Source organism: Vanessa tameamea, chromosome Z, assembly GCF_037043105.1.
Source record: "Vanessa tameamea isolate UH-Manoa-2023 chromosome Z, ilVanTame1 primary haplotype, whole genome shotgun sequence".
Lineage (NCBI taxonomy): Eukaryota > Metazoa > Arthropoda > Insecta > Lepidoptera > Nymphalidae > Vanessa > Vanessa tameamea.
Genome location: NC_087341.1, coordinates 11340919 through 11359287, shown reverse-complemented (window position 1 = coordinate 11359287; position 18369 = coordinate 11340919). Strand labels below are relative to the sequence as shown.

Sequence of the window (18369 nt, the reverse complement as noted above, 5' to 3'; positions counted from 1 at the left end):
AAATATTCTGACTTTCTTATATAAGTTTGTTCGCTTTTCATAAACGATATTCGAATTAGATGCGGTTTCTACAATTATTTAATTATTTTTTTCGTGTAAGGTTAAATATATGTAATGTATTCATATTTTATTTGAAAATAGAAGATACATTTGATGTCTTGACCGAAGTCGTTATATGTGGTTCTCTTAAGATTTTGGTTGTTATGTAGTACACTGATAATAGAAACAATTAATTAATGTTCTACAGAACTGACGATTAAATCAAGTCTTATTGCTATGTCAATTGTTAAGTCTTGTGCTTTTTATAGCGAAAACAGTTACAAATTTTAGGTATAAAATGAAAAAAGAAAACGTGGTCACTTCAGTTCTTTATCACTCAGTAATATTTAATTTTAAATTAAACACCCTATTGGTTTAATTAGCCGCTATTAACTAAAATAAGCTTTAAAATATTGCAATCTAGATAAGTAATTTGAGAGATGTTGCAATATTTGAATAAACTCATGACATAATGACGTGGGGCGGGAATTGGTGTAGCAGTGACGCTGTAAAATCTCTTATATTATACTTTTTGGGCAAATATAATTAATATCTATATTTAGTATAATATAATTATATTTGTGTATAATATATTCCATAATTATTTTGACACAGTAGTGCATTTTTTTCTTATTATTTAAAAATCTGATATTTAACTTTAATTGCGTAATATTTAAGGCATGTTATGTTTACCTAATACAATAACTATAATTATCATTGTTGATAATACGTATCTTTGTTATTGTACTTTTTTCATTTCACTGCATACTTTAGTAATCTTAGAACAATGTTTCATTTCCATAAATTCGTAACTGTCATTTTTTTTAAATTTTGTTTTTGATTGTTTTGTGTACTTTTAATTTTAATTACAAGCTTTTATTTAACTAGCAATGTACGTATTTACGGGTGAAATCTTGCAACTCAATTTACCGATTGAGCTGAAATTTTGTATACACGTTTAGTTTGGATGACAATGCATGTTTAACGGTATGAGAATAAGTCAAAAAATAAAGTGACGCCATTGTAAACCAATATGGCGGAGTAAGATTTATTTACGTGAGTAGATAATCATGTAAATTAAATAATTTGATATCAATAATTTTATCTATTAAAATTTACAAACTAAGTAAATACGAGTACCTACTTAAATCTCGCAACTATAAGTTAACAATAAGGGTTTAAAATAAAGGTTTTAGTGTAAAATATTTACATTTAAATAAAAGCTTGTTTTTAAAAAGGTTTTTTTACTTTTAATTTATATATTGTCTCTTCTCATTTTACAAACTGTGCCAGTTTAATAAATATTATAAAATGCTCCTGTGCTCCTTTATTTCATCTGTACCTATTTAAGTAGTAGAAAACTAATTTTCAGTAATTGACATCGTCTATTAAGAAACAACTTGACATCTAGTCTGGAACTGCTTTAAAAGAGTATGTAACAATAACAGTATCTTAATCATTACATAGTATAAAACAAAGCCGCTTGTCGCTGTCTGTCCCAGTATGCTTAGATCTTTAAAATTACACAACGGATTTTGTTGCGGTTTTTTTAATAGATAGATCGATTAAAGAGGTATGTTTGTATGTATCATAAATGAGAGAAACACTGATTATTTTAGATGTTTTTAAAGTGATGTCGTAAATAAATATATTTTTGCGCTTACATTGGAAACGCTGGCTGAATTACGGTATTGTACACCTTAAAAAGGTCCTCAAAAAAGTCCGTGATGGCATATGTCTATCTCTTAGGGGTAACCCACAATAACCATTTTTTATCCTTGACTTTTTACGAGAAATAATGGCTTATTTTCGAAGCGATTTTAAGCAATAATGCATTAATCCTTATCCAATTAAGTACCTTAAATACATTGTTCATTTAATATAGATTAATATGGCCCTTCACAGCATGTAATTTAAATGAATATTTTTGAAGATATTACAGATTTAAAATAGCGCACATAGAACATAGGACATAGCGGTTTGTATTGTCTAATGTCTGAAAAACTGTAAACGTTGTTAGATATTCTGTAGTATATTTAGTACCAGCATTGCACCCGTGCGAAGCCAGGGCGGGTCGCTAGTTTATAATAATCCGTTAAATTATATCGTAAGGTAAAAATAATAATAAGAATATTATTTTAAAATCATCGTGTCTATTTCTAATAATTACAATTTTTCAAAATATCTCTTCATGTTTTTTCGATCTCAACAAAAGTAAAAAAAAATATAAAAGCGTTTGCAGGAATGCCGACCTAAATAAAGACATGACAAATATTTTTGCCGTAACGATAACAAACCTATACTCATATTACAGTTTCATCGAATGTTGTGGTAACTATTGATATAGCAATACGGCTCATACATTTTAGGGAGAGAATTTATATAAAAACAATTTTGTAAATAATTAAAAAAAGTAAAGAATTATTGCAATGGAAAAGTTTTAGAAGAAATTTACTGTTATCAGAAATCTATAGTTAATGGTGTCGGGAACTTTGTACCTGTACTTTATGCAATTGAGAACTTAAAGCAACAAGCGTTGAACTTACCTTTGTTTAATTTACTCAAATAATTAAAATTATAAATTGATTAAAGGATTATCAATTTGTTTCTGATTATTTTATCCTATTAATATAATATAACTACTCAATTATTTTAGTGTAAATATTGGTTTTGCACTTATCTTTTATATTGTATATAGAATTCAAATGATGTTAATTGTATTAACGAAATTGTTATTTTGTCATTGAGGTGGGAGAATGATCGCGTTGTTGAATGGGTGTAGTACGTTCGTACGCATTATGCTTATGTTTAGTCATCAGGCGACGGTGACGGGACAGCCTCGGCTTGGCGGCGGTGACGATGGCGGTGGAATTGAATCCGCGATGCCGATGAGGCGGTCGCCGCGATCGATAGGCGGGCGCGGCGCTGCAGTCGCTCCTCGGTACGCCAGCCGCTAGCCCGCTACTGCTCTCCGAGACTCCGACACTTAACCACTACGGCGATCGCTCACGCCGTGTATACACGCGACAATGCGCGGCGACCGCGCCGCTCGTGACACGCGTCACAACAAGGACCATGAAAATTTAAAATCATCGCTAAAAAAAGGAGTTAAGACTAAAAAACATCGCGTGGTTTTCGACGAGAGCGCGAATGAATTTTTTGAAGCTGATTATATTATTGTTGTCCGCGATGAATGCGGATACTCTGACGAGGACGAAAACGAGGAGTGTTCGGGATGTGGAGCTTGCGAGCGGTTTCAGGACCCCGAGCCGGGCGCGCTCAGTCCGCCCGAGGGATACAAAGATATGGGGCTTTTCAATAGGGATGGAACATTGCGAGAACAAGCATGGTGGGATGCTGGTGATGTGGTGCTGGTGGGCGAACGGTCTGGGACAGTGTTCACGCCGCAGCATCTACAGCTCTTGCGGAGGCTGCAACGGGAGCGATTGTTACGTTCCACCGTCTGTGCGGATTGCGACGCACACCCCACGATTCACCAGCCGCACGGTGAGTCACCTATGTCCTTGGCAAGGACGAGTGCCTTCTGGTCTCGCCTCGCCTGGCCTCGTTCCGAATAACGTCTCATGTTTCTACAGTGCGACTTTGTTTTATCTCAAACTCATCTGCTTAATTATTCACAATATTTCATGAAATGTTCATAAGTACCATCTTAATTATGCGTTACGTACAACATTTTTATAGCTACGCTAAAAGTATTTACTTAAGTCATGATCATGTTATATAATAACTAAACAACCGAGTAACATTTATAATATAGTAAGCTTTCTTTTTATGAATGTTAGCACTTGCGATTGTAATATAAATGCTTAGCGAAGACTGACATCGTTATTTTAATATTATGGTATTAATTTGAACTAAAAATAGCTAAAGCGAAAACATCAGCAATGCGCTCAATTACTCATGACGGTCGTAAATATTACTATAAGGTTAAAACGTTTTATACAATTAACGTGTTAAGCGTCTAGTGATAACACATTGTAATTAAACACAAAAAATGTCTCTTAACGGTAATTTTAAATTAAACTGAAAATTACAGTACAGACGAACAAAATATATATATATATATTATTTAGCATACAGTAGACATATACAAATATCTAATGAAAACGCAATAATTATATTATCCTTAACATTAAAAACAATGTATTATTTAATGCGAAAAATTTATGATTACATAAACATAAGACGTGTAAAGGAGATTAAAATATTAGTTATAAAAATAGAACATAAATTAAATCATTGTAACACACCATTGTAACAAAGATACAGGAAGGCTTACTTGTAGCGGTTCGTAACTGCGTTTGTTAGTCTCATAATCGCGTCACACTCACATCACAAAAAAATTTACAAACAGATACAAATGTGTTACAAAGAGGAGTAGTTCATTCTTTATTTCTTGAAATCAATGGAAATTTTAAGTAAAATAGTTTGTTAATGTGGCTTAGTTTTGTTATCTTGAAATATTAGGATTTCGATTAACAAATAACATTAGGACGGTTAAGTACTTTGCATGAGTTTATTAAATTTTAACTACAAAGGATATACGTTACTTTTAATTCATAAAAGGACTAGCTGTTGCCCGTGCCTATTTCAGAATAATATAAAATATGACTTTAATTTAAGACCTCTTTTTATACCACATTTGTGATTCGACTTTCGTGGGCCAAAGACATCAAACTGCTCGTAGAGCTTACTCTCTAACAGGTCCATAGAACTGTCCCTGCGAAAAACAGTCTTCTCTTAGGTCTACTTTAAAGATTTGACCTTGTGCTTTATTAATTGTTATGACGAAGTAGACTTTAAGCGCGAGCTTTATTCTCTTGAACTCAAAGGGGTATGCTGGTGGAATGAAAGATATTCATGGAATACTGTTTCGCCTTTAGCGCATACTGCGATAACTGTAGCCTCTATGACATTACGATAGAGTGCTGTTACTATTACTATTAGTCTAGTGCCGTTGCATAATTTTGAAGGTCTTAAATTTCTTTATAAAATTATTGGAGCGTCAATCTTCTAACTTCAATAATGACAGATTTCCAGACTAACTTATATACGAAATTTCAACTCCTTTTTCAACCCTTATGGGTAGAATATCCAAAACAACTTAAATATGTATATACTCATTTTTAATCAGTAGCCGAAAAATAAAGTTTCATAATAAAAATTAAACCCCTATTACATCCACTTAAGGGTAGTTAGGGAAGTACTTTCATGGCCCTAATATTAATAGTTTACGCTCGGCGATGATGAATCAGTCAGTCGGTCAGTCGGTCAGGGCATGTTATTTTATAAGTATAGAATACAATGAAATGGAACGACTTTATGATATTCAAAAAAAGTCTAAAGGGAGATGAAGAAACAAATCCGTTTTTCGAGTGATGATAAATAATAAACAAATTATTTTATCCAAAAAACATTTTAAAGTATAGAATTCTATTTATTTTTTGTATAAGTTTTCGAAATTCATGAAAATAATACTTATTAAGAGCGCTTTGCCCGACCCAAATTATACTTTAACTAGTTTTCTCTTACGGCTTCGCCCAGGTAGGAAGGGGCGGGGAGGTGCATGGCCTATGAATATTTACATTACACCTTGGTGATATTCTACATGTAAGACACGGCATCTATGTATAATTGCAGTGGAAACTTGTTACACGGTTAATATTCACAAACTCTTACTATACTATTATCAGGACTATACCACGTCTTAACGGACTGAACCCCGTTTCATTTCACGCTATATTTACAGTCCACAAGCCCTACTCTGGATAAAACGAAAAATTTTAGACGTTGAAGAAAAACTGATGCTTTCCGTTAGCGAATAACTTGTAAATGAAAAAAAGAAAATAAAAAGTTGATTTACATTACATTTACAAAACATTTTTGGTAAAGTTTTTTACATCGAATTACTGAATGCCGCGAATGCTAATTTAGTTTGCTCTAAACAAAGACAAAGTAAATTAGTGAAAAAATGTAAGGCTGACAAGTTTTATTATACGCGATTACACAGTTAATGTTATTAATAAAACATAGTCGTCAAAGTGAATCACCACCTCCGTCAATGAGTGTGCTTAATATAAATTAAACATTTAGTTAAATATTTTATGAAAGATAAGGTATTCTACTGTCATGATAAATTACTTCATGGCGAATCAATCCAAAAAAAAATCGCATATTTTAATTATAATTTTGTACGATCGTGTACAATATTGACATTTGTTATTAAAATAAAAAAATGTTGACATGTTCTAAAGGAACATTTTGTATATGGATCAAAATAAAACTAATAATTTAATTTATAAAATGAATCATTTTACATCACAATAGATATTATTAATGAATTAAGTATTTTAAGATTATTTTATGCGAAAAGTAGTAGTCCAGTCTATCATTTCATTTCTAAAAGAAGATATCAATATAGATGGTATAAAAAAGAGCAATAATCCCTCATTTTATGTGTTAAGTCGATAATGAATGCGATCATAAGTTGATTTATGTATAAAATAAAAAACAAAGCGACATTCATCAATTTGCCTACATGCACATTCATTTATACATGTGTATATATTTCTTAGTAAGGTAACGTATTATGTATATACATATAGTTGATACTAACATTTGCCATTAACAGTCGTTTTTGGCATAGTACCGTAGTAGATAATTGTTTTTAGCTAGTTTGCTTCCAAAAACAATTCACTCTATATTTTAAACATATCTCCTACGTATCAACGTAACAATATTCGTTTGTAGCTTTATAAAGATAATACTCAAATAAACTGCAACAGTTTCTAACTAAATAACAGAAACAATGCTTATATGAGCATAAATTAGCTCAGAATTTTAAATTCAATAGATCTGTTGTCATTTTTTTCCGTCAAAAGAGATATTTTAACAAATGTCGTATAAATCAATAACGAATTTGTCTTTGTTTGTTACTACGTCAACCTGCGAAATCCTGCAAAAACTGTGACTTCGCCCTAAAACAGCGGTTATCCTAACAATGTTTTAGACGTGGATGAAATTATAGTGAATACAGAAACAGTCCAAGCATTCAACAAATACTTTCGAAATGTGCTTTATGAAACTGCATCCTAATTCCAATTACGAATTTTCATGTCTGAAAGTTAACAACACAAATACAATGCATAGCTTTCAACTTCAATAAACCGAAACAATGTTGAATGCTTAAGACATTTATAGAAGGAAACGTGCACGATGATATTATTACAACATAATTTATTATGATTAGTGTAAAAATATAATGCCTTTTATTTAATTGAAAACTACAAACTTTATTTATGGATAAAGTGTTATGAATGGATAAAAAACCATCATTGTGTTTATGAATTTTTTAAACTACAGACGTTAAGTGGACATATCAGCCATTTCTGTTGGATTACGTGTTATGTTACAAATCGAAGCCAGGCTGTAATAATGGGTGGCGCTAACTAAAGAGCTCCTCGAGGCTCCGTTGTAATAAAAATTTGTCCATCGAATGTGATGTTTGTGAAAGAATAGTTTTATACACAAGAAACATAGAATGTCGTTAATAAAATAAATATATTTTTCTTATATTATAATAATACTACACGACAATATCGATGCATACACAAAGCGGCGGGGGTGTTTTGCCGTTTTCCTTCACGGCCGACGAGCCATTCTCATGACCAAGCCACACTAATTATGTTTGACAAACAAAGATGTTTTGTTACAAAATATATTTAATATAGTAAAATCTTTAGAAAAGAACCAACAGAATTAAAATGGCTCAATCACATCAGTAAAACATTCATACACTCCTGACAAGTTTTCATAGAGCAATCATCGAGATAATAATATACATATAAATATTGCAAGCAAGACTATTATCTCAAGTGTGGTGCACGCATTATATTGGATCTCACACATGATGTGAAACTTAGTTTGCCTATTGGGAGGTAGTTAAATGTTAAACCATGTCTAGTTACAGACAATTTATTCGGTTATTGATCGAGTTTAACTTAGTTTCTCTTGAGGAAGGAAATTAGAAGCATGTAGTGTTATATATATCACACAACACTTAAAGAAATGATCGTGGACTCAAACATTAGACAATTCCTCAATCTAAGCCCGTAAGCCAATACAGCGAAATGACGCTACTACGAGTGTTAAAATAAATATGTTTTAGTTTGTAAATAATCCGTGACGAAAGATAATTTTAATCGTAGTACATAATTAAAGTCAGCCATTCGTAATTAATTTCAAATAAAATGTCAACAATAGGATAAAATAAACAGGTATTTTATTTCAATTAATAAAGCTCTATTCGTGGAAAAAGTCGCTTCTATCTCTTTTATGCAAAGTGTTTAAGCGGGAAGGTGAGAAATGTATTTCATGTTTCTTATTACTCTGAATAGAACAAGTGTTCATAGATTTAATTATAAACTAGATTAAGGCAAATGAAAAGCTTACCTGGAAGTTTCGCTTTTGTAAGCTAAATTATGAATGCAGGCATTATTATTATTGAAAGATCGCAAATCATATTTATAAACGAACACCTTTTCCACGTATATAGAATAAATTTGATACAGAATTAGTTGAATGAAGATTGTAATTGTTTTGGATTAAATCAGTGTCAATGAAATCAGTGTTAACGACTATAAATAGATACGGCCGCATCCTTGTTGATTCGCGACGCTCGCATGCCGAGCTGTCGAACAAATTGCCAATTTAATTCTCTGTCACTAACGTCGCGTTCACACGAGTTGATTTTAGTCGAGTCAAAACCTAAACCAATAGCGTTTTGAACCGTATGGACTTTTCAGTTCATTTGAATCAAAAAATATTTTAATTATTATCAAAATAAATTATTGACCTCTTTCAACTTATTTGATTCAACATTTTTTTAAAATAAAATAGAGTCGTGTGAATTTCCAATTTATGTTGGAGGACAGAGAAATTGAATTACATTCGTATTCATAAAATTAAAACATTTTGCTTTAATTTTCCAATAATCTTAAATCTGTTGTAGTAAACAACAGCGCCGAATAATAAAAACAAGTGTATTTTATTTTTCAATGAAATGTACGGTTGCTGTACATGCGAATTTTAAACATGAAACGAAGGCATTTTTTTTCTCTTCACAATATACAGTTTGATCATTTTATTCCAGAAAAAAAATATTTTGCAGTTTTGTTTCTTCAATTAAAAACTATCTTATACCATTATATCATAATTTTGTTAATATTAACCTTTGAGTAATTGATGCAAATACATGTTAAACTTAAAACATGCATTATTTATAATATAAACATATAATATATAACTCAGGTATCGTAGGAAACATGTTTGTTTTTTGTTTCAACTTTCTATAACGTAGAGACGAGGAAGTAAATAAGCATTTTCCTAATACATATTACATACATTACCAATGCAGATACCACAAAGAGCAAGAATATCGTCCTTTAAAAGTACAAATGGTGTCCCTTTACATGCAAAACAAAAAGAAATCGACGAATTGTTGAAGGCGACGGAAGTTGAAATAATGAAAATATTTTCTATCGTTATATATGAAACATGGTCGTCGATATATTTATAGCATTAATGTGATTTCTTCGATTCTTAACTTGTAATAATTAACTTAATTAAAGTTATTTGTAGTGCCTTTAGTAAAAAAAGTATTCAGAAGTATTGTTAAATAAAAAAAAATAATTATTTCCAGGTGGTCGCCTTATTTTTATGTATGGACAATCCTCAAACGTCAATTACGTAGTTAGGTATTTAATGTTTATTTCGGAAATTTTATATTTCATTATTTTCTTAAATTAAAATAGTCACCCTAAAATCAATTATTAGCGAGGCCGTAGCGAGAGAACTCTTTCGCTTGCCTTGAGCCCTGAACTAGAGATTATAAGTATCTGACTAAATTATTATAAAAAAAAAGTTTATTGTAATTTTACCTGAACAAATAAGAAAAAACTACATGGCAAACGCAATAATTTAATAATAACAATAAAGATATATTTCATTTATTATGTTAATGCATGACTGACATACAAAACACAGCTTAACCTGCATAAAACAGGATGGAAATTTGCACAGGACTTTTGATTGAACATAGGTGTGCAGTAACGAAGGATGTTTAGAAAGTAATTACTTTATGTATGAAATTCGATATTAGTCTTGACGTTCTGATGTGAAAATATGGGTATCGATGTTTAGACTACTAATTTTGAGTTAAAGACAGTCGAAATTGGGGGTTAAATGTTGTATAAAGTTTGCTAATTCTTATTTTAGAAATATTTCGGATTTGGGAGTCATCAGGTACATACAGGTTTAAAAAAAAAATCATATCCTAAGGGTCATTTTAGATGTTAGAAACATGGAAATCGGCATTGATGTTTCTGTTTAAAATAAAATATATAAAACTGCGTTTAAAAAAATCATTAACATACATAACATACATAACGGATAAACTTTTATATAGATGTTCGTCATTTAAAACTCTACACAACAACTTATCTTATTTCGGAAACTTCAATTTTCTCTACTAGTTTATCGTGTTTATGTCGATGCAGCGAATAGATATATAATTGATCAGACCCAACTGTGATTAAGGATTGACAGCCTAAGACACGTTAAGACTTTTTGATCTTTGATTCCTTTTTAAGGTGATTTTAAAAACACGAGGAAGACTTTCTTATAAACCTTAAAGGAATCTTTGTAAATTCTTAGAAAATAAAATTTAACGAGTTTGATGTTCTGTAGCTTGTTTTTTTATCCTGAATAGATATTCGAAAGCACTTATTGCTTTTATTTATAGTTTTACTTTCGCAGAGTTATCATTTTAATACTAAGAACAAAGAACCCATACTACACTGAAATATTTGTACATGTTGCTCGATATCAAAGAATAAGTAATTAAAAGACTTGAATATAATATATAATAACTGAATATGTTTTTATTTTTTTCATTTTTAAATTCATAATGGTTACAAGAATAAATTTGACTCAAAAACTTAACTCTGAAACTAATAGGAAAAATTATGGAACTGTTATCAGACGTGTTGCCATGGATCAGAGTGGGGGGCCAATAAGGTGACGATGAAAGGCGAATACTTAGGTACAGCTAAGATGAGAATATTGAGAGGGATGTGCACGGTGACGAGAATTGATGGAATATGAAATGAGTACGTAACAGGAAGTTTGAAAATAGCTTGTTCAAGTGACAATAAGGCTAAAAGGAAACAGATTATCGTGGTATATATGTAGCAGCCAACTAGTTTAACTACCCTTCTAATTACAAACCGCAGTTTAACCAACATAGTCATTTGGTTAAAGAAAAATTTAAAAAATAAATTTTTAGTTCATTTTTGTATGTCTATGTCTATTTTGAAGTGCGACTAAAACAAATTACCCCGTTTTATGAAAAAAAAAGATGTATTGGCTGAATGTAATTATTCTGACAGCCGATTGAACGCTGCCGCTTAATAAAAAATTAAATTAAAAGGCTGGGCTGTTAATTGAACGGCTAGTCCGCGACATATTTGTAATACCATGATGATCAAGTGATCACGTAGTCTTTTGCGAAGATTTGGGGCTAAAACCCAGACAAGCACCACTGAGTTTGCATATTGTGCTTAATATGGGGTTATAATTCATACCGTGCTCGGTGAATGAAAATATCGTGAGAAAACCTAAATTTGTCGGGTCTGAAATTCTGCCAAATTTTTACCTCAGTTTAGTCTGTCGTAATAGCAACCAAAAACTTTTCTATGCGATCGTCATTTGATAAGGAAGACCAAATCTTCCTATTTTTTTAAAATGTCACTGTTGTTTATTTGAACTACAATCATCATCCTCCTGCCCTTATCCCAATTTTTTGAACTACAAATAAATTAATTTTGATTATCTATAAAGAACAGAAATTTTAATAATTTGTAGTTCTTGAAAGGCGTAGATTCGTGACCAATTAGATTTGACAGTAATAAATAAAATGATTCTGACATCAATTGATTTTGACAATAGCTTAATTTAAAAAAAGCTTTTTTAAAACTAACGAATTTAACGATTTATTTTTAATAAAAAGAAAATTAAAACAAATTTATATGGTGGACATAGTATCAGCGGTACAAAAATGTTTTACTTTTATATATAACTAGCTGTGCCCGCGACTTCGTGCGCGTTGTTTGAATTTAACTTATTTGGATATTGTAGCGTGATTTTATTTTTATTCTATATATAATTCTAATATAAAAGTAGCCTAAGTTACTCCTAATTACATTCACTATCTACCAGTGAAAGTCCCGTCGAAATCGGTTCAGCCGTTCCAGAGATTAGCTGGAACAAACAGACAGACAGACAAAAATAGTAAAAAATGTTATTTTGGTATATGTACCGTGTATACATACATATGAATTTAGTAAAAATGGGTTATTTTAATATTACAAACAGACACTCCAATTTTATTATATGTATAGATATCAATTATATATATATTTACTTTTGGTAAACAGAATATGAAGTAGAAAATTGTCGAGTGTTTTATAGATGCAAAGGTGATAGAGGAGGTACGAGTTGGTGTCGTCAGAGAATAGACGAACGGCGATTGTAAGTTGTTCCGAATAGATGACACAGCCTTTGAAAGCATTTGAACGCCGTGTATGTGATGAGAGAGAATAGACGTGGATTCCACGCTAACGACGACAATTATGGCAATACTTTATGTCTAAGCGTTACAAGATAAATAGTTTAATTGCTTTGTTAATTAGAAAGACAAGTTCATTACAAGAATAAAAGGGTAGCGTTTTTAATTTTAGTAAATTATTTAATTCTAGTATATTATCAAACATATTATAATATAAATTAGATCGAAATATTTTATACAAAAACGTCGTAAACACATATAAACAATTTATTTAAAATGCTATTATTTTTTACTCACAAAAAAAAACAATATAGAAATATAGGTATTTTCTTATCTAAAACTCAGTTATTTTAAGCAATTTAAAAGATAAAATTTACCTTCTTTGTTAAGACAGCTATTGGAATTATTAATATTAATGATTATTGCTTCCCCGATTTTAGTTTAATCGTGGTACTTAATTATATAGATTTGGTAATTTTATTTTGCTTAATTATTACCATTCGTCTCTGTGCGCATGCGGGGCATGCGGGACATAAAGACGTGTTACGTGTGTGAGCGACTTGATTTGAGACAAAGGATGCCGCTATCCGACATACATGTTATGGTGTAATACAGCATTTATGTGTTCGTGCGAGAGTGACGAAAGCAAGCGCCCACTTGCATGCGGTTTTTTAATTCGAAACAAAGGCGTTTTGATGTGAGGTGCACTTAGCTTTTGTAAAATTACGAATTCGTAATTCATCAATAAACTTACAATCTATTTGACAAAATCTAAAATAAACTACAATCAATTTCAAAAATGTTAAACATTTTTTTTTTCAGGATTTTATGTAATCGATTTGATGACATTAAGGAAATAAAAGCAATTATTGTCAAAATTAGAATTACAATTGAAATACTTAAGTTGTATAGCAATAGTAATAGTCAATAGCATACATATGTATCGTACGTATGTACATATAAACGAGTAAATGTACTCGATCGTCCGGGTCAGCATTTGTAGACGAATGGTTCATTACCACTGTCGAGGAACAGATTCGCTATTGGCGTGGGCGTGATTTATAAATGCGAAATAATTTTAGGGAAAAACGATGAATTATATTTCAATTTCGTACATTAAACAATATAAATTCGTACTAAATAAATATAGGAAACAATTACGGCTTTCTATCAAAAACAGAATATACTTTATTCGAACAGGCTTTTGAATCGTCGTTTATATGCACAACAGCAACGATTAGCGCAAATATTCAAGCTATTTATTGCAATGCAATTGAGGTTTAATAAAGATTTTTCAATTTCAAATTATGTGAATCCAACATCGGCGCAGAAGTCACTACTGTCGTCTAGCCTGAATTTCTGCTCAGTCGTAGCTAGAGAGTCATCGAACTTTAACGCATAAGGTGACCGAAACAAGCGTCGTCTGAGGTCAACGCTCTGACTGCTATCTTCTTAGTAATAAAACAGAAATTGAACGCTCATATTAAATATTAAACTAACCATATTTGAAAAAGTTTAAATTATTCGAATAATAATGACATATCTATAAATATACTTATATTTTTAGCTCCCTGCTAGCCCGTCTGTGTAGGTAAAGTATTGTTGTGTTCCGGTTTGAAGGGTGAGTGAGCCAGTGTAACTACAGGCACAAGGGACATAATATCTTAGTTCTCAAGGTTCAAGGTGTCGCATTGGCAGTGTAAGGAATGGTTAATATTTTTTATAGCGCCATTGTCTATGGGCGGTGGTGACCACTTAACATCAGGTGGCCCATTTGCTCGTCCGTCTAAAATCTCGAAAAAAAAATAAAGATATACGTTTAGCAACATTTTCCATTTTTCCTTAATATTTCATTTAATTAGTAAAATGTTATGATTACCATTAAACAGTGTCGATGCGGTTGTTATTAAAATATTATTTAGTCTTCGAATACAGTATCGCGTTTATTCTTCACTTAAAAACGGATGTTAGCAATATATGCAATTACTTAAGCCATTGTATCTCAATAGCCATCAACGTTCTCGATAAGAGTGTATCTTCTTCACAATTTTTGTATTTCAAAAACTGTGTACACTTCACCTCTATTATATTCGCTTCAGTAGAGAAGTTTGCGCGCATGCGTAATGCTCTCTTTATTCAGGTGTGTAACAGACTCGCTCTGAATAAACACTCCCCGTCAATGCTTCTATGCTAAATATCAATCCCTACTAAAACAGACGAATTAAAATTATTCTACACGTCTCACAGCTCGATGTACATTCATTTCCACTTTATAAAGCTCGATCGATTTTCGATATGTAAAACTTAGTATTAAAACTAATTAATATTTACTGTATTTCAGCTTGAGATCTCTTTTAACTGAAAATATGTTTTATGAAATGTCGAAGAACAATTCGAAACAAGGCCAAGTTTAATTAATTTATGATATACCATTTTACACTTTTGTACGTTACCTTAAGTAACATTTTAGCTTAAAAAAAATACCATCCATATTGTTGACATTTTTACATGACCCTGTTAATTTTAAAATACGTTTCTTATGTCAATCATGTCTAAATAGTATTCACGTGAAATCATAATAGGTAGTTAGTTGCGGGATGTTTGTATTGCGCCTTTTTTCCACGTTATATTTTATATATTTTATATACCTTAACCTTCTACATAAAATAGCTGCTACGGATACATTACATTTACATACATACATTAGCCTGTAAATTTCCCACTGCTGGGCTAAGGTCTCCTCTCCGTTTGAGGAGAAGGTTTTGGAGCATATTCCACCACGCTGCTCCAATGCGGGTTGGTGGAATACACATGTGGCAGAATTTCGTTGAAATTAGACACATGCAGGTTTTCCTCACGATGTTTTCCTTTACCGTCGAGCACGAGATGAATTATAAACACAAATAAGCACATGAAAATTCAATGGTGCCTGCCTGGATTTGAACCCGAAATCATCGGCTAAAATGCACGCGTTCTAACCACTGGGCCACCTCGGCTCTTACGGCTGCTACGGATAATTAATACGAATTAAATAATTGTCAGTTGTTAATACAAGTGAATCTTAACCTAAGATTGCGAGTTCAAAATCGGGAAAACTTCACTGTGTTTTCATGTTATTTGTTTTTATGATTCATTTCGTGCTTGGCGATGAATGAAAACATAGAGGAAACTATGAAATTCAGCGTAAGTGTTTATTCAACTCGCATTGGAGTTGGCCAATCTTTCTCTTGGGTTTCATTCAGTTATGGGACATTAAATACAAGTTAAACGCAGTTACTTATTTTTGAAAGAGTATTTTTTCACCTGATCTAATACACCTAGACAATGAAGGAAAGTACTCTTGAATGCGTGTTAATGTTACCAGAATACTTCACACGTTTCTGTTTTTCGCTGGTGTAATGGAAAATGTAGGTTTTGCTTCTATTTTGCTTTGAATCGGCTTTTTACCGTTACTGTAAGCTCTAAATCCGCTCGTAATACGTTTCAAAAATGTTGGTTTGTCAGTGTTATGCGCCACGCGGCACGCTCGCATTGTGTCAAGAGCCATGCATTGTGCCCCTTCTGCATTTAAAAATAAATACTACAATTTCAAAGACGTCTCAAGTGTGTTTAGTACATTCGACATCTATTCATTACAAGTGGGAATAGTGACATTTAAAAGCTAGGCGTATTGTTTTACGTACGCTTCTTGAGATATGCCTTTGTTCAATTAATCATTATTTAATATTAAATATTATATATATAGATATATATATCTATCATAAACATATTTAAGAATATATTCATTATCCACTCATTACATTACATTTTTTCCAAAGTTTGTTTCGCATTGACGATGTAAGGGATTGTTAATAGTTCGTGCAGTGCTAATGTCAGTAGATGGTGGTTACAACTTACAATCAGGTGACATTTGATAATCTGCCTAACAAATTTCATAATAGTAACAGTCCATAAAAGTTTACTTTGTGTTAGTTTACAAGTTTACGTCTGGGTATGTACCGCCCACTCATCAGATATTCTACAACCAAACAGCAGTACCCAGTGTTTTTATGTTCCGGTTTGAAGGGTGAGTGAGCCAGTGTAACTACAGGCACAAGGGACATAGCATCTCCTTTCCCAATGTTGGTGGCACATTGGCGATGTAAGGAATGGTTAATATTTCTTGCAACGCCACTTACCATCAGGTGGCCCATTTGCTCGCCTACCTATATCGTAAAAAAAGGCCAACGCTATTATCTACAAGCAGGAGCTACGTGTTAAGAAGTTTCCCGTTCACCAATCTGTAAATAGTCGGAGCCGCGACCGTACCGACTTCTAGCATCTATGTATATAAAATGCAGTAAAATTAATAATTATTAATATATTTCATGAATATTACGCTAATTATTAGCAAGGAACAGTTAAATGATAGATTCAATTATATTTAGTTGATAATTAAATAAACTGCTGTGGAAATAATAGAAACGAAAATTCTGTTAGAACTGCGACTATATAAATATTAGCTTAACCTCGCCTTCGCTTCAGATAAATATTACGCGTTTAAATCTAGTTTTCAAACAAACTATGCATTTACTACTAAATTTTCACTATCTGGTTTTGAGTTTGAGAATAATATACGACATCGTGTTTCCATGATTTTTATTGTTTTAATTTAAATATAATTATCTGTTTAACGGCTGACAAATACAGAAGTGAAACAAAGCTGGGCTGAGGCCTCATTTCTTTCTGAAGAGAAGGTAGCTTAAGGTTAGCTTCTTTCACCACGCTGCTCCAATGCTGGTTGGAGGATACGGATGGGACAGATTAACATCCGAAGCTTTCCTCCGCCACGGCTTTCATGTTTGCCTGGGACTGAATCCATCATCCGTTAAGATTCACGTGTTCTAATCACTGGGTTGGTTTATGACAGTCTCGAATGAATCAATTTAGTATGGCAGATTATTTTATTTAAGTTATAATGTATGATGAATATGTCCAATCGTAATCAAGATATACGTTACATACTCGTACAAATGTCGCTCGCTCAGTAAAATCGATTGTCAATTCATTTATACGCATGCTACGTTAAAATTAATAATATTTAAACGCAGTACGCTTTTATGCAATATAGAATTATATTTAAGGGGTGATTCACTTTTAATTAGGGCAGAGTCTATATTTAAAAAAATCGAATTATTGATGTCGATGTTGAACATGTTGATATAGTATTGAAGTACAATGGCCCGGGAATTATTTCATTTCCCGATATAAATTTTATTATATATATATCTTCATAAGTCTACTATTTTCAGTGGGATTACGTTACCACTAGGCAAGCTTAATTAAATTCTCCATTGACATACACAGCTGAAAATATGATATTTTTTTATATCAAAAAATATTTTGGTATAATAAAAATAACTGCGAAAATATAGATTTTTTTGTTTTTAAACCCAGTGGAACATAAATAATGGTTAGGTCAATAAATACGTTATTGTTGTTGCCTTCGATCTTCACACAACCTGTTAATAATACATTATTAATAATATTCAGATATTCTATTATAAATTTTACTTCTAAAACTATTTTAATATCTTGTCACATAATGTTAAATATTAAACTCAATCATAGTATATTTAGAAGCAAAGGCATCGTACGTTTGAAAACTATTTTTATTTTTTATCTTGAATCGAAGATGTAATGAT

The 18369-nt window shown here is 31.7% G+C and overlaps 1 protein-coding gene across 2 annotated transcripts in view; it reads left to right on the top strand.

The window, feature by feature from the left end:
• Positions 1 to 2991: 2991 nt before the first annotated feature.
• Positions 2992 to 18369, top strand: part of LOC113396324 (uncharacterized protein) — a 111974-nt gene continuing 96596 nt past the window's right edge. For both annotated transcript variants that reach the window (XM_026634234.2, XM_026634236.2), the window contains exon 1: positions 2992 to 3546. In XM_026634234.2, coding sequence (XP_026490019.1) covers positions 3069 to 3546 — 478 coding nt within the window. In that variant the 5' untranslated portion in view covers positions 2992 to 3068. The remainder of the gene's footprint in view (positions 3547 to 18369) is intronic.